Raw genomic sequence first — 24646 nt, forward strand, 5'->3', positions numbered from 1 at the left:
GGAAAAAGAAGTTGTAATCTTGTTTTTTTTGTCCCCTCTCCTTGAGAGAGCGCGGTTGTGTGTGAAGGCAGGCACTTGCGGTGTGCAGAAATAATGAAATATTTGAGCTGCGAGAGAACGAGAGTCTGGAACCTTGAAGTCACTAGGACTTACAATCCCCAGTTTAACTCTTTGGGGACATACAAACATCAGTAGTAAATCAGAGGTAGTGCTATCATTCAAGCCACACGAGATATTTCCAAGGAAGGCCATCTTTTTTTTTTTTTTTTTTAAAGATCATGATAGCCGTTTGGTCACTGTCATAATATACTTTACAGGTTTTTTTTTAAGTATTATTATTTATTTATTGCGGGAAGACACTCTTGGAGTATGTTAATAGGCTGGCTTAGGGTTTCAGGATCTGCTGGCGAAAGATGATCCTGAAAGGTACAAGAATTGGTCTGCTGAAATAGGAATAGCAATCACAAATCGTATCTAAGGAATTATAGGTAGTCCTTGTGTTACAACTGCCCGTTTAGTTTCTACGAACCTATCTGGGTTTTTTGTTTACAAGCCAGATTTGAAGTGCCAATAGCCACGCCCCCAACGGTCACCTGACCACATATTTACAACCCTTTGTGGTGTCCCATGGTCACGTGACTGTGTTCTACAACCGTTTCCCCCCCAGTTTGCTTCCAGTTTACTTCCAGTTTTCGGCAAAACTGGCCCACAGTGAACCCTGGATTGGCTTAACAGTTGCAGAGTTTGCTGAAGAACGGTGCAAAAAGCTTGTGAAAGGAGGTCGGTCATGGGATCGACTCGCCTTACGACCGTCGCGTGGTGGGCAGGCTCCATGATAGTCATAACGCAAGGACTACCTGTAACACGCAGTCAGCGCCTGAGCTGGAATCCTAGAAAATTGCCACTTAAGCAGTTCGGCATACAATACACTTGTATTTACACACTTGCTTTTCACCCGAGCCCCTTTGTTGCAACAAGGTTTGGGGGCCACACGCCTGCTGAAGGTCCGGTGGAAACTGTTTCCACAGCCCTTTTAATTCCATTGTGGCATTATTGTACACCCCATTGCAAGAAAAGGCTTTAGGGAATACGAAGGGGATTAACCCACACTACAAGGTGTGTAAAAACGGGAGCTGGGAGCCCCTGAGTGCAGGCATCATCACGATTTTATTTTGAGTCACATCTGAATATCTCTGAAAAACATACAGACACCCCCAAAACACCTAGGTCAGAGGTAGGCAACCTTGGCTCTTTTATGACTCATGGACTTCAACTCCCAGAATTCCTGAGTCAGCCATGCTGAGGGGAAAGGGAGAGGTTTCCAAGCTAAGCCGTGTTGGCTCAGGAATTCTGGGAGTTAAAGTCCACCGGTCATAAAGCAGCATAGGCCTAGGCCAGAGAGGTAGGCAACCGTGGCTCTTTTATGACTCGTGGACTTCAACTCCCAGAATTCCTGAGCCAGCCTGGCTCAGCTTGGAAACTTCTCTCTTTCCCCTCAGCATGGCTAGCTCAGGAATTCTGGGAGTTGAAGTCCATGAGTCATAAAAGAGCCAAAGTTGCCTACCGCTGACTTAGATCTAGGTCACTTTATGACTCATGGACTTCAACTCCCAGAATTCCTGAGCCGGCACGGCTCAGCTTGGAAACCTCTCCCTTTCCCCTCAACATGGCTGACTCAGGAATTCTGGGAGTTGAAGTCCATGAGTCATAAAAGAGCCGAGGTTGTCTACCCCTGACCTAGGAAAATGGGTCCTCTGCAGCTGCAGGATATTTGGAAAATGGCAGAAAGCAAAATAAATCAGAACCGGGTTAAGCAAACTGCCGTTACTTTGCCTGACCCCAAGACGGAGCCTCGCTTGCTTAAAACTACGGTTTAGAATGTCTGTGGGGATTCTCCATCATCCAGGTCATGGTTGTCCCAAAGGTGCTTTTTTTTCCTTGAAGACGTTTCGCTTCTCGTCTAGGAAGCTTCTTCAGTTTAGAACGGAAGAAGCTTCTGGGATGAGAAGCGAAACATCTTCAAGGAAAAAAAAGAAAGTCCAGTGGCCTTTTGAAAAACCACCTTTGGGAGTGACTGGCTTACAATCCATGCCAACATAGCTGCTGTAATGCATCTCCTTTCAGGTCTATTTGATCTGGAAAGATGGACTTCGGATAAATATTAACTTAGGCGCCGATCATTGTATTTTATTGTTCGGAGAGAATCAGCCCTTTCATTCTTACATCAGTTTTTAAGCTATGATGGAAGTTAAGAGATTGAGAGCTGGGGCATTCTGGGAGTTGAAGTCTGCCCCTCTTAAAGTTGCCAGGGTTGACTAAACTAGAGAATCTGGATAAAACAACTGGCTGTTTTCACATGGATGAAAAGTTCCAGGACTTTTTTTTTTAATTCAACCAAGATTCAACCAACAAAGGAAGTCCAGGAGCCTTTTGAAAAAGCACCTTTGGGAAGGGAATGGCTAAATAAACCACAATTCTATGCTTGAATAATCCCTGAGCTTCCGGATAGGACAGGGCTGTAGACCAAATATCTACTATTTCCAATGTTAAGTAACCCTGCTAGGGGAAAAAAATGGACATGCAACAAAGCTCACATATTGTGGGGTTTTTTTTTTTTTCATCCTAGTATCAACCTTTGAAATAAATGAAGGAAAAATGATATTTTTCCTAAGACACAAAAGGACTTATGCACTGAGTGTGAAAATGAAAAAAAAAATGAACATGACTCTCTGGAGAATGCAAAATAAAAACTATCCTTAACATTAGGCATCCTTTTAACGGGATCTGGTATTTAATGGGAGGTCTCTACAAGTTTGGCTCTAGATTACACAGAAATGCCAGCCAATAATGCAGAGGTCTCAGTAATTTTCAAATTGCACTTTCCAGTTTCACTTCTTAAATAAAACGCACATTTGTAAGTATATCTATCTATCTACCTATATATTTATATATATATATCTTTTAAAAAAAATCTTTTGCATTATGGTTTAAATATCGAATATAGTCTTCAAAATATATCATTTTTAAAAACTTTCCCCTACCTTCTATAGGGGCACTTTTTAATATTTACTTGATATATTATTCAAGGCCCTACAAAATAGACAATTCTGGAGTGCAGCACTTAACTAAAAAAACAACCTTCATAGCACAAACGCAGCGAAAAATAAAACGGCTAAAAAAAAAAAAAAGAAAGAAAAAAAAAGGGGAAAATACCCCAAACCTACAACGGAATATAAACCTGTAGGGAAACATCAACTTTCAAAAACAAAAACAAAAAAACGGCCTTGTTAGAAATGTAGGACTTCATATTATGTTTTCTTCTTCTTCTTTTTTCTTAAAAAATAAAAGGCCTACAAAAGTTAGTTAAAAACTTCATCTGTATAAAAGATTTCAAAGGTGATGCTGCGTTCGGGGCGAAATTTCACTTCCAGGTTTCTACCTTCAATTTACTGACATCCAAGTAGGGTTTTTTTTTTTGTTTTGTTTTGTTTTTCTTCATAAATACTAAAATGTTCCTTCAACTTCGACCCGGCCAGCAGTTCTCAGTAGGTTTGATACACATCATGGATGGGAATTTGAAAGGCAGCAGCTGGAAAGGCTTGGGGGATGTACCCCGCGTATCCCCCATAAGCGGCGGCCGCGGCGGCCGCGGCTGCGTTCTTCTGTAGTGTGGCAATCGTGGTGGCAGCTGCGGGAGCTGCGAAAGGAACGTAGCTCGCGCCGTAGATTCCCGCGGCTGGAATTCTCTGCATACTAGGTGCCATGGCGTACACGGGAGTTATCGGACGGCCCTGCCGAAGAGAGAATAGTCACAACAGTTAATCCTGCCATCCTATGTAAGGCACTAGATTTCCCCTACGGGCAGTGGTGGGATTCATCCGGTTCGCACCACTTTGGCAGAACCGGTAGCTAATTTTTTTGTGGCTCAGGCCCAGAATGGACTTCCGGAAGCTGCATCCACACAGAGAATCAGTTGTTCACCTATTTGAATCCCACCACTGGATGGATGGATGGATGGATGGATGGATGGATGGATGGATGGATGGATGGGTAGGTAGGTAGGTAGGTAGGTGGGTGGGTGGGTGGGTGGATAGATAGATAGATAGATAGATAGATAGATAGATAGATAGATAGATAGATAGATAGATAGATAGATAGATAGATAGATAGGATTCAGACAGTTTGCACCAGTTCAGCAGAACCGGTAGCTAATTTTTTGTGGCCCACGCCCAGAATGGACTTCCGGAAGTGGCATCCACACAGAGAACTGGTTGTTTACATATTTGAATCCCACCACTGAATGGATAGATAGATAGATAGATAGATAGATAGATAGATAGATAGATAGATAGATAGATAGATAGATAGATAGATAGGATTCAGCCAGTTTGCACCAGTTCAGCAGAACCGGTAGCTAATTTTTTGTGGCCCACGCCCAGAATGGACCTCCAGAAATGGCATCCACACAGAGAGCTGGTTGTTCACATATTTGAATCCCACCACTGAATGGATAGATAGATAGATAGATAGATAGATAGATAGATAGATAGATAGAGAGAGAGAGAGAGAGAGAGAGAGAGAGGGAGAGGATTCAGACAGTTTGCACCAGTTCAGCAGAACCGGTAGCTAATTTTTTGTGGCCCACGCCCAGAATGGACTTCTGGAAGTGGCATCCACACAGAGGACCGGTTGTTCACCTATTTGAATCCCACCACTGCCTATGGGCGTCAGAAAACTGAGGTGGTGGCCATAACCAAAGGGTGAAGGCGCCAATTGTGGTTCCTAGGTTCAAATATCTGCCCACCAGACCTCCGCTTACAACAAGTTCATTTAGTGACCGTTCGAAATTACAACGGCCCTGAAAAAAGTGACTTAAGACCGTTTTTCACACTTACGACCGTTGCACCATCCCCAGGGTCACATGATCAAAATTCAGACACTTAGCAACTGACTCATTTTACGACCTTTGCTGCGTCCCAGGAAGTCAGTGGAACACAGCGGTGGTGATAAAATATCCTGAGGATGCTGCAAAGGTCGTAACTGTGAAACACGGTCGTAAGACACTTTTTTCAGGGCGGTTGTAACTTCGAACGGTCACTGAACTGTCATAAGTCGAGGACCACTTCAACTTATTATCTGCAAGCAAAGAGGTCTTCTTCTCTTAATCCGAGTGAGTGTTCTCTTACCAGCAGGAACAGAGAGGGCTGGTGTTTCTATACCTTTTTGAACATCTTTAGATTAAAAAAAAACACACACGCACATACCTGAAAAGGAGGCGGGGTGGAAACTGCAGGTATTACGGCACCTGCCGCCACCGCAGCTGCTGCCGCCGCGCTTGCAGGATCCTGCTGGACGCTGATAGGGCTGATGATATGCTCCATTGCATGGATCTTCCCATCGTCAATCACCTTGGTGGCTGGCGCAGCTTGGAACATGGAATATTGGGTTCCGATGGTTGGAATTGCCACTGCAACGGATCACAACGGCGCGCGATCGGGTTAGGCTGAATGTTAAAATTTCAGCTTTTCATCAAGCAGATTAAAATGTCATTTGGATGTTTAGTGCAGAGGTCCCCAACCTTTTGGGCACCAGGGACCGGTTCCGTGGAAAGAGGTTTTTCCACGGACTGGAGAGTGTGTGGTTTTGTGTGCTGCCTGCATCCCGGGGATGGGGCTTTCCTTGTTTGTGTGGACCGGTTGCGGGCATGCTGTGGCCCGGTACTGGTCCACAGACCAGGGGTTGGGGACCCCTGGTTTAATGCACTGGGATCAAACTTTTGTGATCAGATCAAGGTTCTTTTTGATTCAACACAATGCTATAAACCAGTGGTTCTCAACCTTTTTAATGCCGCGACCCCCAACCGGTTGTAAGTCGAGGACTACTCCACTGGTGCAGCACCGTTTGCAGAATGGGACTTTTGGCGGGCTCAGCAGGGCAGAGACAGCCTGGACAATTCCTATTGGCTTTTGAAAGCCAATAGAAGTAGACTCTATTCAAGAGAGTCTATTCTATTGGCTTTCAAAAGCCAATAGAATAAAAGGGAGTAGCACAGCTAAGGAAAAGGGGGAAAAAAATGGTGGACTGCGTTGTTTGGTGACCCCCGTGAAATGGTCGTTCGACCCCAAATGGGGTCCCGACCCATAGGTTGAGAACCACTGCTATAAACATTTGAGCCCCTCTCTTTGGCGAAAGCGGTTAATAATCTCCAAACGTATTTTCCCCAAAATAAGTCTGGGTCTGATATAAATTTTTGCTCCAAAAGATGCATTAAGGCTTATATTCAGGTGATGTCTTATTTTTTTTTTCATGTACAACAATCTACCTTTATTCAAACAAATAATGTCAATAATATTATTTATTTACGATTAATATAGTAATATTATTATTTTACAATTCAATACACCCGTCGTGTGTTGCGACAGACGTACTAAATGCGCCCGTCTGGCTGACGATCTTAACTGGGGCTTATTTTGGGGGTGGGGGGCTTAATATTACGAGTTTCTTGAAAAAAAAATCAACGCTAGGGCTTATTTTCCAGTTGGCTCTTATTTTCGGGAAAATACAGTATGTGTATTTAATAATAATTATAAGAATAGAAGAATAATAATTCTGTTATTCTATCATGCTCAGAAAAGAGCACAGGAGGATGATGGAATAGGAAGGGACCTTGGAGGTCTTCTAGTCCAGCCCCCTGCTTAAGCAAGAGATTATACCAGTGGCCCCCAACATTTTGGGCACCAAAGATCAAGAGGTTGTCCATGGACCGGAGGGTGCGTGGTTTTGTGTGCTGCCTGCATGGGGCTTCCCTTGTTTGTGGGCCAGTCCATGGACTGGGGGTTGGGGACCCCCTACCCTATATCATTTTAGACAAATGGCTGTCCAGTCTCTTCTTAAAAACCTTCACTGATTTGAGCACCCACAACTTCTAGTCGCAAGCTGTTCCACTGGTTAATTGTTCTCACTGTCAGGAAGTTTCTCCTTAGTTCTAGGTTGCTTCTCTCTTTGATTAGTTTCCACCCATTGTTCCTTGTCCTGCCTTCAGGCGCTTTGGAAAATAGCTTGACTCCCTCTTCTTTGGGGCAGCCCCTGAGACATTGGAACATTGCTGTCATGTCACCCATGATAGCCTGTTCAAGGATATTGTGCAGCCATAGGCCTCACTTCTGCATATTGGCATTCAACCCATAAGGAAATTTCTCCATTTCTCCATGGTTGTCGGCAAGAAAGAGGAAAGGATCTCAGTAAAAATTTATCATGGCACAGAAAATGTTACAAACATCTGGAGGGAAGAAAGCTAATTACAAAGTCAAAGGAAACCAGGATGGCTTGTCCAATTTTTGAAATTATCCAAGATGGATTTCAGAAATAAGATGTGATGGACCTTCAAAATATTAAACTGGTGGTGTCCAGTCTTGGCAACTTTAGACTTGTAGACCTCAACTCCCAGAAGTCTCCAGCCAGCTTGGTTGGGCACCTCTGCATTAAAGTGTTACTTAGAGATCTTGGATTTTGGAGCCTTATCTAATTGTTCCCATGAGTAGCTGGCTGGGAATTCTGGGAGTTGAAGGCAGGACAGGAAGCAATGGATGGAAACTAACCAAAGAGAGAAGCAACCTGGAACTAAGGAGGAATTTCCTGACAGTGAGAACAATTAACCAATGGAACAATCTGCCTCCAGAAGCAGTGAATGCTCCAACACTGGAAGTTTTTAAGAAGAGACTGGATAGTCATTTGTCTGAAATGGTATAGGGTTTCCTGCCTGAGCAGGGGGTTGGACTAGACGACCTCCAAGGTCCCTTCCAACTCTGTTATTCTAAATATTTCTAAAAGTCCACAAGTTTTAAAGTTTTCCCAGTTTGAAGGCCCCTGCTCCAGAACTTGTTTTTTGCAGAATAAAGCTGTACCAGACTGGGAAGATTCCTGTATTATAGGCAGAACGTAATGAAGTATTTAGCTGGAACTCTGCATGGAGGGGAGGGGGGGTGTCTGGTTGTTCCTGCCTGGAATATACCATTCCAACCAGAACAAGAGGGTCCACCGGCTCAAGAAAAAAACCGCTCAACTTTCTATCAGTCCTTTCCCACCCACTTTTTTCTCGCCCTGAGTATCCGACTGACCTGTTCCCGGTTTAATTGCGACGGGGTTGACAGCAGGCAATTCCAGATTGGGGACCAGCTCGTAGCCTTTTTCCTGCGGCTTTCCTTTGCCTTCATGGTATCTGCTATAGATGCCCCGGCCTGCAGAGTAACCCCCCAGATATGATCCTCTTGGACCAGGCGCCCGGTTGCCTGCCGCACCTCGTCCTCTGCCTCTAACGCTGCCTGCTTGTAAGTGAAAATAAAAATAAAAATAAAAACGCCAAACAGGTAAGTTATTCTCGGAACCAGCCACAGCCTTCGCCCAAAGGCTAGAATGTTAGACCAGAAAGGGGGGGGGGGGAAAAAAAGCTCAGAAAACAGTTTGCCCAATTCCTGATATGGGTGCGCAACATCCAGCAATTGCAAAGATTTGGCATAGTTTGCAAAATGTTCACACTCAGCCACAATCGGGTGGGGTTTGTTAGCCTTTTTTTGGGGGGGGGGCGATCTTTTCTAATTCCATTTTCTGATTCCGCTTCTAATTCCTGGGGGGGGGGGTCGGTCTCCGAACTTGGCAACTTTAAGACTTGTGGATTTCAACTCCCAGAAGTCCCCAACCGCCACGATTGGGCACGCTTGTGATATCCTGTTACTTATAGATCTGGATCTGGAAGCCGTATCTAATTATGCTCGTGAAGAGCTGGCTAGGGTATTCTGGGAGTTGAAGTCCACACGTCTGAAAGTTGCCCAGTTTGAAGACAACACACACACACACACACACCCCGCACTGGAACTTGATTTTGCAAAATAAAGCTCACAACTCAACCGGGAGAGGCACAGGGGAGGGCACCAGCTCAACCTCAGCAACCTTAAGACGGTAGAAGCTGGTTGGGGAGTTGGAATCCACACATCTGAATGTTGCTGAGGTCAAGAAACACCGATGTAGTGCAAGAAACACTGGAAAAAGTGCAGAGAAGAGCAACAAAGATGATTAGGGGACTGGAGGCTAAAAAACATATGAAGAACGGTTGCAGGAATGGGGTTATGTCTAGTATAGCGAAAAGAAAGACTAGGGGGATATGATAGCAGTCTTCCAATATCTGAGCAGCGGCCACAAAAAAAAAGGAGGAGGTCAACCTATTCTCCAAAGCATCTGAAGGCCAGATAAGGAACAATGGATGGAAACTGATCAAGGAGAGATTCAACCTAGAAATAAGGAGAAATTTCCTGACAGTGAGGACAATCAACCGGTGGAACAGTTTGCCTTCAGAGGTTGTGGGAGCTTCATCACTGGAAGCTTTCAAGGGGAGACTGGACTGCCATCTGTCAGAAATGGTGTAGGGTGGAGGGTTAGACTAGATGACCTACCAAGTTCCTTCTATTCTATTCTATTCTATTCTATTCTATTCTATTCTATTCTATTCTATTCTAGTCTATTCTATTCTATTCTATTCTATTCTAGTCTATTCTATTCTAGTCTAGTCTCATTCTCTATTCTATTCTACTCTATTCTAGTTTAGTCTAATCTAGTCTAGTCTAGTCTAGTCTCATTCTCTATTCTATTCTATTCTAGTTTAGTCTAATCTAGTCTGGTCTAGTCTAGTCTCATTCTCTATTCTACTCTACTCTACTCTACTCTACTCTACTCTACTCTACTCTACTCTACTCTACTCTACTCTACTCTACTCTACTCCACTCTACGCTGTTCTGTTCTGTTCTATTCTCATTCTCTGTTCTCTATTCTTTTCTGTTCTGTTCTGTTCTATTCTATTCTCATTCTGTATTCTATTCTGGTCTGGTCTATATTCTATTCTATTCTATTCTATTCTATTCTATTCTATTCTATTCTATTCTATTCTATTCTATTCTATTCTATTCTATTCTATTCCATATTTTCTATTTTATTCTATTCTATTCTGGTCTGGTCTATATTCTATTCTATTCTATTCTATTCTATTCTATTCTATTCTATTCTATTCCATATTTTCTATTTTATTCTATTCTATTCTGGTCTGGTCTATATTCTATTCTATTCTATTCTATTCTATTCTATTCTATTCTATTCTATTCCTCTAGAAAGTTCAGAAGGAAGCCAAACTTCGGAGCGGTTTGCTATGTTCAAAAGACGTCTGTACAGGCAGTTCTTTGAATCCTCTCACCTAAAGGTGTGTGGGAAAGACCTTGAGTCAAGAGAGGCCACATAAAAACATTAGATAAGAGAAGGCAGAGTCCACAGCTGAAGCTCAAAAGAGACCCTCCCTAAAGTGCTCAGGCTGCAAAAGTCACGGCGGGAGGATTCTCTCTTCAGATTTACAAGATTATGTCAGTGTAGCTTTACAATAAAGTAGAATTAGCCCACCTGGCCATCTTTGTTGCCCAGTCTACCTATAAGGCCACATTTATCTTGCCAATTCGCAAATGCAGGAGGGTCCTCAATTTACAACAGTTTGTTTAGCGAGTGTTCAAACGGCACTGGGAAAAAAAAGGTGGCTTACGACTGTTTTTCACAGTTAGCAACTTTGCAGCGTCTCCGTGATCACGTGACCCAAGTTCAGACGCCGGGCAACCGGTTCACATTTACGACGGTCACACAGCGTCCCCGGGGTCCCGTGATCCCCTTTTGCGATCTTCTGACCAGCAAAGTCAATGGGGAGAAGCCAGGTTCACGTAACAACCGGGTTACACCTGGGGCAAGAAAAGGTCATAAAAAGGTCGCAAAACTCAACCAATATCTCAGTTGGCAACATAAGTTGTTCGTCGTAAGTTGAGGACTACCTATATAATCCTCTCCCCCTCGTTTACTTCCTGAGAAATTAGAGAGGGTGTCTTTTGCCATCAATCTTAGCTCAGTTTTTCCTTGAGTCCCTCTCTTACAATCTAGCGGCCTGATTTTTTTAAAGACACGGAAATAAAAGCAATACTTGTTGTTGTGAATTGCGAAGTTGTGTCCGACCCATCGCGACCCCATGAACAACGTTCCTCCAGGCCTTCGTGTCCTCTGCCATCTTCTGGAGTCCATTTAAGCTCACGCCTGCTGCTTCAGTGACTCCATCTAGCCACCTCATTCTCTGTCGTCCCCTTCTTCTCTTGCCCTCCATCTTTCCCAGCATCAGGCCCTTCTCCAGGGAGTCCTTCCTTCTCATTAGGTGGCCAAAGCACTTGAGTTTCAACTTCAGGATCTGGCCTTCTAAAGAGCAGTTGGGGTTGATCTCCTCTAGGACTGACCGGTTGGATCACCTTGCAGTCCAAGGGACTTCAGGAGTCTTCTCCAGCACCAGAGTTCAAAGGCCTCCATTCTTTGGTGCTCAGCCTTTCTTATGGTCCAACTTTCACAGCCATACATTGCAACTGGGAAAACCATGGCCTGGACTATAAGCACTTTTGTTGGCAGGGTGATGTCTCTGCTTTTTAGAATGCTGTCTAGATTTGCCATAGCTTTCCTCCCCAGGAGCAAGTGTCTTTTAATTTCTTGGCTGCAGTCCCCATCTGAGGTGATCTTTGAGCCCAGAAAAATAAAATCTGTCACTACCTCCATTTTTTCCCCATCTATTTGCCAGGAATTGAGAGGGCCGGATGCCATGATTTTGGTTTTCTTAATGTTGAGTTTCAAGCCAACTTTTGCACTCTCCTTCTTCACCCGCATCAAGAGGCTCTTTAGTTCTTCTTCACTTTCTGCCATTGGAGTGGTATCATCTGCATATCTTAGGTTGTTGATAAGCAATACTAGGCTTACCTAAAAGCTGGCAGACACATTGTAACATCCAATTTACAAGGCGTAGCAAAACTCAACCAGTTAGAAGTTTTTCTGTTAGTAAGATCATTGGTGTAGGGGGAAAAAACGGAAACATATGGAGCCTTCTCCTTGCTGTTATCAGTCAGAAAACAGACTCTCTCCCCCTCCCCCTTTTCATTAGGTTTTTTTTTAATGAAATAAGTGTTTTTCAGGGTAAGGACAATCCAAATGAGAGAAAAACTGAAAGCAAAATCCCAAAAAAAAGGATCAGCAAATAGAAAAGAAAGGACGAGAAAACAAGAGCAAGAATAAAAAGAACAAGAAAAGAGATAAAGAAGTGTGTTCCAATCTTGTTTACAGTCGTTACGTTTATATTTTAATTCCCTCTTACGGGGTTACATCTTAACTGCCCCTCTATATTCTACTCTTCCCAATTCTCAAACTCATGCATTACAAGTTAATTTTTTTCCTCTTTTCAGCAAGAAATCCAGGGAAACCTAAAATTATGAGTGTATCTTAATATTATGGATAAAAGGGGGAAAGAAATCTCCGCTCTATTGTCACCAAACTTTCACACACAGTCCTGCAAGGGATTTGGGACCCAAATCCTATTTTGTGCATTATTTCTCAGCTCAGCTAATTTTATTGCTATTAGGCAGCTTCCGGGTGCTATCAAGTTGTGTGTTGTCTCCTAGCAACAGCTGCAATCGAAAAGGTGCACAACCTGTTTTGTCTCCTCCCACCAGCTTTTCTGACCTCAGGAAAGGGGAAAATGAGATTAATAGCAGCCTTCTTTCTTTTTCTTGTTGCTGCTTTCTCAAACGTCATCCAGTGGTTTTCTTATATGCGCATTTTACCCAAAGTGCCGTACAGCAAGGAAGAACCACACAACCTTTTTTCTTTTTTTAAAAAAAATTGTTTTTAAATCTGCATTCCCAGATAGCTGTGTTGCAATCACTGTTTCCTCCTCCCTTCTTCCCAAAATAAAAAATCTAGAGAGAGACAACCTCATCACAGTTTGAGAACAAAAAAAAAAGCTGGAGAATTCCAATGTGCACAATAAAGTTGTACTGAATTAGCGTTGTGGGAAGTTGGGTTTTTTTGCGCAGAAATCTAGATCTTTGAAGACTTTTGCCTAAAAATAAAAATAAAAGCTTCAGCCACTGTGTGATTCCTCTTTTGCCTGCGTTATCACTCTGCAAACACAAATGTAATGTTTCCAGCTTTGCCTGTTCCTCATTACAGTTCAAAAATGACATAGTGGCCTGTCAAATGGCATCGTGTCAGAAACACAGTGTTATTTGTGTTCCACGTTGCTAAGTTTATGGCCACAAAGCCACAATAATGGCACAAACGGATGCCTGGCAATGGAAAAGCCCAAATTCAGATGGCGTTAGTGGTACAAGGACTTCTAAATGATCTTAGATCAAGCTTAGGGTTCAACTGGGGTGTCCTTGGTGCTCTCTGAATGTGTTTGTTTGCCTACAGATGTTTCATTACCCAACTAGGTAACAACATCAGTGCTACTGAGTGTGGGGTTTGCTCTCTGCTTATCTACAGTAGTTTGCCCTGCTAGTGTTGACAGAAGTGTGGTTTTCTCCTTGATTAAGGCATTGATTTTTTTTTTTGCTTGATTGTTTGTCTGGGATTAATCCCTGCTTATCTGTGTGTTGCTTATTGGAGATGACTCATTCTAGTCTTTTTGTTTCCTTCTTCGCTTTTTTTATGGTCTCTTTTGGATGGGGTGGGTCTTCTCTATACTGTAGGTCTATTGGCTGCTGATTTGTTTGAATGCCAAGCTTCCAGGAATTTCCTAGCATTTTTTTTTGTTGTTGTTATTAATTTGTTTGTTCTAGGATGCTCACAGTTTCCCCGAAACTATGTGGAGCCTCGTGTTGCGAGATTGATTTTTTCACTGTGCCTTCTGACTGCTAGTTGGGATTCGTAAGTGTACCCAGCTAGCCTTCTGCCTCTGTTACACAGAAGCTATCACAGTCCTTACACTGTAGATGCCTCCAGTTTTCGTTCTAGGGCTTTTGTATAGTGTACATCAGCGGCTCCCAACCTTTTCTATACCCCGCGGCCCTAGGATGCTTCAGATATATTCTCACACCCCTTACAAATGTTCAAAATAACGAATTGTGCACGTACACTATAATTTTGAAACTTCTAAACTCACAATTTCGCACCCCTGCTGTACATAATATCGCATCCCTGCTGTACATAAATAGTGAATCCTCAGTAGCTCTGATGATGTTACCTAATTGGGTGATCTAATCTTTCCTTATAAAAAGCATGATTAAAAAAAAAAATGATTGACCAAGCCAGGATGAAAAACAAGAGAAAGAGCTGAAGAGGCTTCTGGAATGAGAAGCGAAACGTCTTCAAAGAAAAACAAGAAAGTCCCGTTGACTCCTGAAAAGCAGCTTTGAGACAGTTGGTTAGTTTGCTGTATTATTCCCTCTCCAGAAGAAGTTCAGAAGGACGTGTCGCTTTTCATGATTCCAAATGATATCCAGAAAAGGAGGAGGACTGTGGAGTCCGTGGTGGTCTCTGAGCTGGATGATTTCCTTGCAGAAGTTTCATGATTTTTTTTTTCCCTTGCAGGTCCCCCTGGTTACTAGAGAACACCCCAGGAGTTCTGTTCAAAGCTGGTTCTCCTTTGAACCGACTCTTCTAACTGAATTGAGTATTTTGGAATGGATGAACAAAATGACAGGCCCTTGCACAATGCACACCCGTGCTTCTTTCTACTAAAGCTTCCAGACCTCATCAATTCTGTCTGACAACTCATATCAAACCCCACGTTTGATCTTGGCGATTTACCTCAGTCTAGAACAGTGGTTCTCAACCTTTTTAATGCCGCGACTCCAACCGGTCGTAAGTCGAGAACTACTCAACCGGTCGTAAGTCGAGGACTACTCAACCGGTCGTAAGTCGAGGACTACTCAACTGGTGCAGCACCATTTGCAGAATGGGACTTTTGGCGGGCTCAGCAGGGCAGAGACAGCCTGGACAATTCCTATTGGCTTTTGAAAGACAATAGAATTAGACTCTATTCAAGAGAGTCTATTCTATTGGCTTTCAAAAGCCAATAGAATAAAAGGGAGTAGCACAGCTAAGGAAAAGGGGAAAAAAATGGCGGACTGCGTTGTTTGATGACCCCCGTGAAATGGTCGTTCGACCCCAAATGGGGTCCCAACCCACAGATTGAGAACCACTGGTCTAGAATCACCTCCTGTGAGGACAGTAAACACTAAATAAGACACTGCCCTATATTAGTTTGCCAGGGAATATTACGAGATGGAGTTATTTGATGACACACCAAACATTTCATTTATAGAGATGAGACATATAAACAGGAGACCTGTTTATATTCAAAATTTCTACGAGCGTTGTCTCTTTCTGGGCAACAATCTTCACAAAGTGGCCCTCTCTCTTAGTTTGCTAACAGTAAAAACAGTAACAAAGCAGAACGAAACATGTCACACGAAAACTAGCAAGCACAAAAGGCAAGGTAAGTCCATTAAAACATTGTGCAAGCAGACACCTCACTTCTAGCCTATTTCTGTGAAATAATGAAGAATGGAGAGCAGGCACGATCAATGCACTCATATTCTCCCACAGACAGCAACAGAGATGTTCATTCCTGGGCCCAGCTGGATAACCTTGGGGTGCCCAGCGTCCGGATTTTGGTCACGTGACCACGGGGGATAGCTGCAAGGGTCGGGAATGTGAAAAACGGTCGTAAGTCACCTTTTTTTCAGTGCTGTTGTAACTTCAAACGGTCATTAAGTGAATGCTTTTAAATCAAGGACTGTCTGTAGAAGGAACCTTCAAAATAATTATTCCTAGCAAGTGCCGTCCATTTTCGGACTCACCAGGTTTTGCTGTTGAATCCAGATTCCAGATTTTAATTTGCTATGATTCAGTTCAGGCTCTAAAGATAAGACTTCTTAATTAATCACTTTGCCTCGGTTTATCGTATTTTACCCCCAGAAGACAAAAATAGGAACGTAAAAGAAATTTAACACAGATTTGTTTAAGGTAGTTTGTCTACTTTTCTACGCGGCGGATGCAATAAATTTGAAGGACCGCTAACACACATGATTTGGTCATTCCCTCACTGTCTCATTATTCCTAACATCCAGGCAATGTTTTAATGTGATTAAAGACGCACGCACACATGATTGCATGGAATTCATTGGAAGAGAAAAAGCAGTTAAACGGGATTGAATCTCCCTGTTCGACGGATTAAAACGCCTGCGAATTTACTTAAGCGTATTTATTCCACAGATTTGCAAAATATCATGGTAGGTATCTCATGATGGAAAAGCTTGAACTTGTTCTGATTAGGGCTATTTTATCAAGCAGCAACTTTCTCTTTCAAACGATTCCAAAGTAAGACATTAAATCAATGGGCAAGGCACATAACAAAAGAATGAGGATTTCGTTTTAGGATTTTGCGAGACACAAAGATTGAGATGGACCAACTGTATCAAATCTCCAACTATAGTATTAAGTCAGTTGTTTGACTCGGATTATAGATTGGATCATATCATGATTTATGGCTGAGTTACCTCTACTTGAATGAGCAGATCTCTTGTAGGCTTGCATAAATATCTTTGAGTGGATACAAACAGAAGTGTCCAGTCTATAAGAGATTATTAAATTATAAATAGTGTACTAAAATATGGGGTCCATATTTACAGAAGTCCATACAGTATTTATAGCCCTCTGCTTCAATACAGTTTTTCATGCAGGCAAATGTTCCCCACAATTGATCCTCAGGGAGCTAATAATTCTTAGAGGGGGCAAGATTTATTTATTTATTTAAATAAAATAAGATGAAAACCTTTTGAAAAATCTCTCCTTAAAATGTCAGGAATTGGCTCCAATATCTTTAAATAAGTAGCGTAGTTCAAAAGCAATTCTGGAAACAAGGTGAAAAACTCAACAGCTTGTCCAAATTCAAAAGAAACTAAAAAATTCAGAACATCTGTCGAGGCTTCTTTATAAATTGTAATTTTAAGTATGATTCATAAACTGAATAGCCCAAGAGACTGAACGGCGAAAGGACAGGCTTTCTTAGAAATTTCTATTAATTGTTTATTCTGAGTTAGGATTATTATGTTGGTTATTTTGGTTGATTATTGATTTGATTTCAATAGTTAAAATAGAAGGTTATCTTTATACCGTATATGTGCTTCTGTGTGTATGATTTCAAATGTGATTTGAAAATTCTTGTTCTCTTTAAATCTCTATTTCTTTATTGTTCTTTTGTTCCCCTTTTTTTTCTTCCTTGTGGGCACTTTTAAATATCTGTTAAAGTACAACAGAATGAAATTAAATGTAAGAAATGTTTAATAGGAGAGTTAAGACTTAACGGTATTCATGTGCTGTTAAATCATTAACCTCAAATTGTGAATCTATTTATGGACTTTGGGATTTTAGCTGCTTTGGGATTTTTGCACAAAAAGAAAAAAAAAAAAAAAGAGAGAGAGATGGTTAATTTTCCTGGGGCATTACCAAAAGTTGCGTGATGGCCACTGAACTGCCTTTCTAATCAACCAATGGAAAGACTAGATAATATGGTCAATGTAATTGAGGTTAAATTTGTTCTTTAAAATTCAAGCTGTGCTATTTCTATAATATTCGGTTGCTGCATTTCACTTAGTCATTATTTGTCCCCTTTTTCTTATATATGTGAATCTGGTTACCCCATTCATTTGCTTGTTAGAAGGTCACCAAAGTTATGGTATGGGACCCCGGAACTGTCATAAATACAAGTCAGTTGCCAAGCATCTGAATTTTGGTCATGTGACCACGGGAACGCTGCAACAGTCGTAAGTGTGAACCCTGTGAAAAAATCACTTTTTTCAGTGCGGTGGTAACTTCAAAACGGTCGGGAAACGAAACTGTTGCGAGTCCATCTCCTTTCAAATTCAGTATTCGAGGCGATGACAATTAAAGGAGAGGCCTTTCTCTAATTCAGCGGTTCTCAACCTACGGGTCGCGACCCCATTTGGGGTCGATTGACCATTTCACGGGTCGCCAAGCAAGGCTGTCCGCCATTTTTTCCCCTTTTCCAGTGGGTGCCTTACCTCCCTTGGGCTGGGCCAGCTGGTGGCCCAGCCGGTGGTCGGCCTGCTCCATCTCTGCCGCTTGCCAGCTACGCCTCGGCTGGCGCAGGGGGCAGCACCACTCATGCGTGGCGCTCCCAGGCAGGGAACGTCCTCGACTTACGACCGGTTTAGTCCTCGACTTACGACCGGTTGGGGGTCGCGGCATTAAAAAGGTTGAGAACCACTGCTCTAATTGCTCTTAATTTTCATTTGTGTTGTGTGTTGCCTTTCAGCCAGAACTGAGCTACTCTGGGGCTGAGAAGTTGAAATGTTTTTAGTGCGAAGCATTATTATTGTTTTAAAAAATGTGGTACACAAGCAAAACAAGGTCAAAGGTCCCCCAATCTGAAGCAACCGCGTTGGCCACAAGGTTTAAGAATTCTAGCAACTGTATGCTTGGCACATCTGGAAAGCATTAAAATGAGGGAAACCACTTGAGAAGCATAGGCCTCAGCCGCAGAATAAATAGCAATAATAATAATAAAACAATTCCCTTCGACTTAATCTCCGCTCTTGGGGACTCCATGAACACATTTTCCTGGCAATGATACAAGAAGTGTTTTACTAACTCATTCCTCCAGGCTCTTTTCTCTCAGTCTAGCTTATAGCCTTGGGATCTCCTTGTGGTCTCTTTTCCAAGGGCTAATCAAAGGTTGCTAGCAAGAGGCTGACACCTGGCTAGAATAAAAGAAAATATGTTCTCTAGTCAAGCTCCAACTCGGATGACTTCATTGGATATTCCCAAGTAGGTTTCGTGGCTACAAATAGGAGTATCAATCAATATTGATCAGAATAGAGCTGGAAGGGACATTGGAGGTAATAATAATAATAATAATAGCTTCCATCTTGCGACGATATCTGTAATACCATCAAACATCCACATCTGCCTATCCCAGGTCCTGGGTAAGGACTCGATAGGTAGACAAAATGCCAAATCCAGTCTGAACATCTGGCTGACTGTGCAATGATCCATAATAATAATAATAATGATAAAGTTGGAAGGGACCGTGGAGGTCATCTAGTCCAACCCCCTGCTCAAGCACTTATACAATTAGGGTCGCTCTACAATTAGGGTCTCTCCACAATTAGGGTGTATACAATTATATACACAATTATTATACAATTAGTCTATACAATTAGGGCCTCTACACCAGGGGTGTCAAAATGCCGGCCCGCGGGCCGGATGCGCTCACCCCGTTGCTGGCAATGAAAAAAAAAGTCGCGATACGTCGCGACACGTCACGTGATGTTGCCAGTTGGACACCCCCTGCTCTACACAATTAGCGTCGGTTGCCATTCTTTTGTTTTCCAGAGGCTTTTTTCAACTTTCCAGTCAAGCTTCCTATTCAAAGTCCCAGCCCTTCTTAACCTCTGACCCCAGACAAGGCCCGCTACCCTCTGGGATGTAACTCTAATCCCTCCTGTAGTGCGCCAAAACTTAGACACTCACCTTTCACAAAGTATTCTCGATTTGGACCAATCAGGGCGTTGTAGGGATACCCGTAATAGGCTAGAGTGTACGGATCGCAAGAGTAAACATAGTTAGGTTGTTGAGTCACTTCGGCTGCTGTTGCTCCTCCTCCTTTTGCGGCTTTCTGATAGCGGGTATACTGCTCTTTATCGACCGGCTTGGCTAAGGTGACCTCCAGACAGGATCCTTCCAGTTCGGTGCCGTTGAGGTTGTTCATGGCGTGAACGGCGTCTTCCCGGCAGGTAAAGTGGACGAAAGCGTAATCTCGGATTTTCTTGACCCGTTCTATGCTGCCCGGGTTAAACTGACCAAAGACCTTTTTAATGGTCTCCTCGGTGGTCTCGATCATCAGATTCCTCACGTACAAGATTTTCACCGTCTCCATGACGTCTTCGTCCACATCTATCTCCGGCTCGGCCCAATCGACGGCAATCTGGTGGCCCCACAGCTGGATTCGGCCTGGCATAAGCTTCCTTCTCGCCATGGCGGCCGCTCGGTGGCTTTCGTACTCCACGAAAGCAAACCCTCGGTTCTTCAGCTTATCGGCCGCGCTGGCGTAAACGATGACATCCAGCACGCCTTCCGTCACCTTGGAGATCTCTTCCAAAATCTCCTCCCGCTTCTTCGTCTTGGGGATCCCGCCGATGAAGAGCCGGCAGTTGTCCACGCTGCAACACACCCCTAACAGTCTACCCGGACGGATCTCGTAGTTGTTGAGTTCTTTGACGGCGCGCTTGGCTTCGTATTTCTGGGTGTACATCACAAAGGCGTAGCCGCGGTTCTTGCCGTCAAAGTCCATCATCAGGCGCATTTCGTAGATGCGTCCCGCGGTCTCAAACACCGGGACCAGCTCGTCTTCGTAGACGTCACGAGGGATTTTGCCCACAAAGACCTCACATCCCCGAGGAGGGTGTAAGCCTTCCCAACCAGGAGGTGGACCCCCGTACTTTCGTTGCCCATTCTCCTGAATCATGGTGTAGCCGGTACGATCGACTAACTGCAAAAGTGCGGCTTCGTTTGGAGTGCCCGAGAGCCCTTCGGGAATTTTATTGGTCTGCATGCTGGAGGAATCATTACTCATCCTTGCAGTAGAATCTTCAGCTGTCATTATGGCCTAATCATTCAAAGGGTGGAGATACCTGAATAAAGACAACAGAAGGAATCGAGTAAGTGACACCCCAATCAGGAAACGGCCAAAGCCCAACCAAAGAATCCCTAAGACTGCCTCCCCCACCACAGACAAGCAAGATACCAGAATATAAACTGATAGCAAACCGCACACCTTACTAGCACTGATGATGTTACCTAGTTGGGTAATGAAATGTCTGCAAGAAAACAAGCATGCTCAGAGAGCACCAAGGACCCCAGAATCCTTTGACACCACCACCACCACCACCACCTCCTCCTCCTCCTCCTCCTCCTCCTCCTCCTCCTCCTCCTCCTCCTCCTCCTCCTCCTCTCTCCACAACCCCTCTCTATTCTAGCATTGATGATGTAACGTAGTTTGGTCATGAAACATCTGCATGAAAACAAGCAAACTCAGAGAGCATCATGGATTCCACAGTCCTTTGCCTCCTCTTCCTCTTCCTCCTCCTCCTCCTCCTCCTCCCTCCCTCCCTCCACAACCCCCCTCCCTTCTAGCATTGATGTTACCTAGTTAGGGTAATGAAATATCTGCAAGAAAACAAACAAGCTCAGAGAGCACCAAGGATTCCACAGTTCTTTTCCTCCTCCTCCTCCTCCTCCTCCTCCTCCTCCTCCTCCTCCTCCTCCTGCCTCCACAACCCCCCTAGCACTGATGATGTTACCTACTTATGGTCATGAAATGTCTCCAAGAAAATCAGACAAGCTCAGAGAACTTGTCTGAAGGAATTCCATCGATCAGACGCTACCAATTAATAGGAACCTGCCCATCCAAAGAAATCTCACAGATCATGTTTCAATGAAACAAAACATGATTACTGAAAGGCTGACCTGCAACAAATCTGAGATTCATGTACAGGCAGCGCTTGACTTGCGATCCCAGTTGAGCCCAAATGTTCTGTTGTTAAGTGAGACCTTTGTTAAGTGAGTTTTGCCCCCTCGTTTTACAATCTCTCTCGCCACAATTAATAAGCGAAACACTGCAGTTGATAAGATGATGATGATGATAATAATAATAATGATGATGGTGATGATGATGATGTTGGAAGGGACCTTGGAGGTCTTCTAGTCCAACCCCATGCTCAGGCAGGAAACCCTATACCATTTCAGACAAATGGCTGAATCTCTTTTTAAAAACTTCTGTCTTTTCTCTTTAAAACTCTTTGGAATTAGACCTTGAACTGTCTCTAACCCTCCCCTCAAACAGAACAATTTGAGCTGCACATTCCTACTTGGAACTTTTGGGACAATCAAGCCTGTGATTACTAAAAAAATCGGACATTGTTTAAAAAAAAAGAAATAATGTTTCAACTCTGCAATGCGTTAAGACCACATTGTGATAAAAACTGCTTGCTCAGCCACAATTGGACTTGAGTATATGGCAGTCCTGTTAAGCATGCTGTGTGTGAATTTATCTACAGAAATATCTTCTGAAAGAACGTTCTCTGTGAAAATTGAACAGAATAAACAGAGTTGGAAGGGACCTTGGAGGTCATCTAGTCCAACCCCCTGCTCAGGCAGGAAACCCCCTAGACCATTTCAGACAAATGGTTGTCCAATCTCTTCTTACAAACCTCCAGTGCTGGAGCATCCACAACTTCTGAAGGCAAGAATTTGATTTTCATAATGTGGCTCTTTTTTTTTTGCAAATTCAAAATCCACTTGGACTTAAAAAAAAAAAAAATTCAACCAGGCTTTTATCAAATTCTTGGAAACTCAGTACAACAAACCAAAGCTACAATGATTGGCAGGTTTCGACCATGTCAAAATATAACCAGAACAGAAAAAAAGTGTTGTTGACGGAGCAGGCTGTTCCGTTATAAGAGCAAAATGTGTTATCTAGAACTGCAGCATTACATTAGATTTTTTTAAAAACACAAATAAGAAAAAGTGACAGACAAAATATTTAGATAGGATGAACTGAGAGTGTTTCTCCATCTTGAGGGTGGATGCCACCCTAACCAGTCCATTCTTTTGAGAGATTTTTTTTTTTTAAATTCCATCATAGATGGAATAGAGAAGATATTCTAGAACGGTGCTTCTCACCTAACAAATGTCACTTAACAATGTAAATTTTGGGCTCCATAGTGGTCATACGTCAAGGGATACCTGTAGTTCTTGTCCTGCCCTCTGGTGCTTTGGAGAATAAGTTGAATGTGCCCCCCCTTCTCTGTGACAGTCCCTGGAAGATAGTTATCCTGTCCCTCCTAATCCTTCTCTTCCTTAGTCTAGACCAGGGGTAGGCAACCATGGCTCTTTTATGACTGGTGGACTTCAACTCCCAGAATTCCTGAGCCAGCATGGCTCAGCTTGGCAACCTCTCCCTTTCCCCTCATCATGGCTGGCTCAGGAATTCCGGGAGTTGAAGTCCATGACTCATAAAAGAGCCAAGGTTGCCTACCCCTGACCTAGACATATGTAGTTCCCACAGCTGCTCATGGTACAATTTAGCCTTCACACCCTTTATCATCTTTGTTCCTCTTCTCTAAAAACATTGCGTCTTTGGATGTCAATCAAAACAACAACAACTCTATCAATCCCAAAGAAGAGGGAGTCAAGCTATTCTCCAAAGCACCTGAAGGCAGGACAAGAAGCAATGGATGGAAACTAACCAAAGAGAGAAGCAACCTAGAACTAAGGAGAAACTTCCTGACAGTGAGAACAATTAACCAGTGGAACAACCTGCTTCCAGAAGTTGTGGTTGCTCCAACGCTGGAAGTTTTTAAGAAGAGACTGGATGGCCATTTGTCCAAAATGGTATAGGGTTTCCTGCCTGAGCAGGGGGTTGGACTAGATGACCTCCAAGGTCCCTTCCAACATTGTTGTTCTATTCTGTTCTGTTCTATTCTGTTCTGTTCTGTTCTATTCTATTCTATTCTTCATTATTCTATTCTATTCTACTCTACTCTACTCTATTCTATTCTTCATTATTCTATTCTATTCTATTCTATTCTATTCTGTTCTTCATTATTCTATTCTATTCTATTCTATTCTATTCTATATTCTGTATTTTGTATTCTTTATTCTATAATCCTATCCTATCCTATCCTATCCTATCCTATCCTATCCTATCCTATCCTATCCTATCCTATCCTATCCTATTCCATTCCTACTTTTGTGGATAAAGAAGCAATCTCTTCTGCAAAAAAACCCAGCTGGGCCTAAAATGTCAGCATTTTCCTATGTTCAACTTCCTTCTCTCTGTCTTGCACACCCATGTACACGCAGTCACCCTGGCCTCTACACAAACACACACACACACACACACACACACACCAGGTTCTCATTCACCTTGTGCTCAAAAGTCAAGTATCATTTAGTTATTCATTAATCAGCTGGCAGAGATCAGGCTGCAAACTGCCTGACATTGCCTCTGTGCAGAAGGGGAGAACGGGCGGACAAGGTGAGCGAAACCCATAAAATTACGGTTGTGAAAACACACCCAAACTGAGCTGAACCGTGTGGCAATCAGGCAATCTTGATCTCTGATCGGTGAAATCTGTAGGAAACTTTGAACCTCCGGCTGAAATGGTCAAATATAGTTGCTAGCTCTGGGGAATCTGGTGTCACATGGAATTGGTTTCCCCTGAGATGAGCACAGAGGGTCCTCCGCTTACTCAGCAGGGCCTTGAGGGACCGTTCCAAGTTATGACACTGACCGTTTTTCACACTTACGACCGTCGCAGCATCCCCAGGGTCATGTGATCAAAATTCGGACGCTGGGCAGCTGCTTCATATTTATGACCGTCGCAGTGTCCCGGGGGGGGGGAGAGGTCACGCGATCCCCTTTTTGCGACCGTCGTACAGGCAAAGTCAATGGGGGAAGCCAGATTCACTTAACAACCCGTGTTAGTAACTTAACAACTGCGGTGATTCACTTAAACGACTGTGGAAATAAAATCGAGCAAAATTCATTCAACTTGTCTCGCTTAGCAACAGAAATTTGGGGCTCAGTTGTTGCAAGCTGAGGTTCTCCCCGTCTCTCTGTCTTCCTCTTCCCCCCCCTCTCTCCCTCTCTCTTTCCCTCTCTTCCTCTCTCTCCTTCCCTCTCTTCCTTTCTCTCTCTTTCCCTCCCTCTCTCCCTCTCTTTCCCTCT

At 43.3% G+C, this 24646-nt stretch overlaps 1 protein-coding gene across 11 annotated transcripts in view; it reads right to left on the reverse strand.

Annotated features, from left to right (window-relative positions):
• Nucleotides 1–2377: 2377 nt before the first annotated feature.
• RBM47 (RNA binding motif protein 47) overlaps nt 2378–24646 on the reverse strand; it is a 69921-nt gene continuing 47652 nt past the window's right edge. For 7 of the 11 annotated variants that reach the window (XM_039325261.1, XM_039325262.1, XM_039325259.1 and 4 more), the window contains exons 2-5: nt 19387–20546; nt 8118–8324; nt 5265–5467; nt 2378–3791 (exon numbers count right to left, since the gene is read on the reverse strand). In XM_039325261.1, the coding sequence (XP_039181195.1) occupies nt 3543–3791; nt 5265–5467; nt 8118–8324; nt 19387–20515 (1788 nt within the window). In that variant the 5' untranslated portion in view covers nt 20516–20546 and the 3' untranslated portion in view covers nt 2378–3542. Of the gene's footprint in view, nt 3792–5264; nt 5468–8117; nt 8325–16391; nt 16466–19386; nt 20547–24646 lie in introns of those variants that run through there. The other 4 variants (XM_039325263.1, XM_039325266.1, XM_039325265.1 and 1 more) reach the window with 4 other exon arrangements.

The sequence above is a fragment of the Crotalus tigris genome, unplaced genomic scaffold, assembly GCF_016545835.1.
Source record: "Crotalus tigris isolate CLP2741 ecotype Arizona unplaced genomic scaffold, ASM1654583v1 scf7180000024321.1087588, whole genome shotgun sequence".
In the NCBI taxonomy this organism is placed as follows: Eukaryota; Metazoa; Chordata; class Lepidosauria; order Squamata; family Viperidae; genus Crotalus; species Crotalus tigris.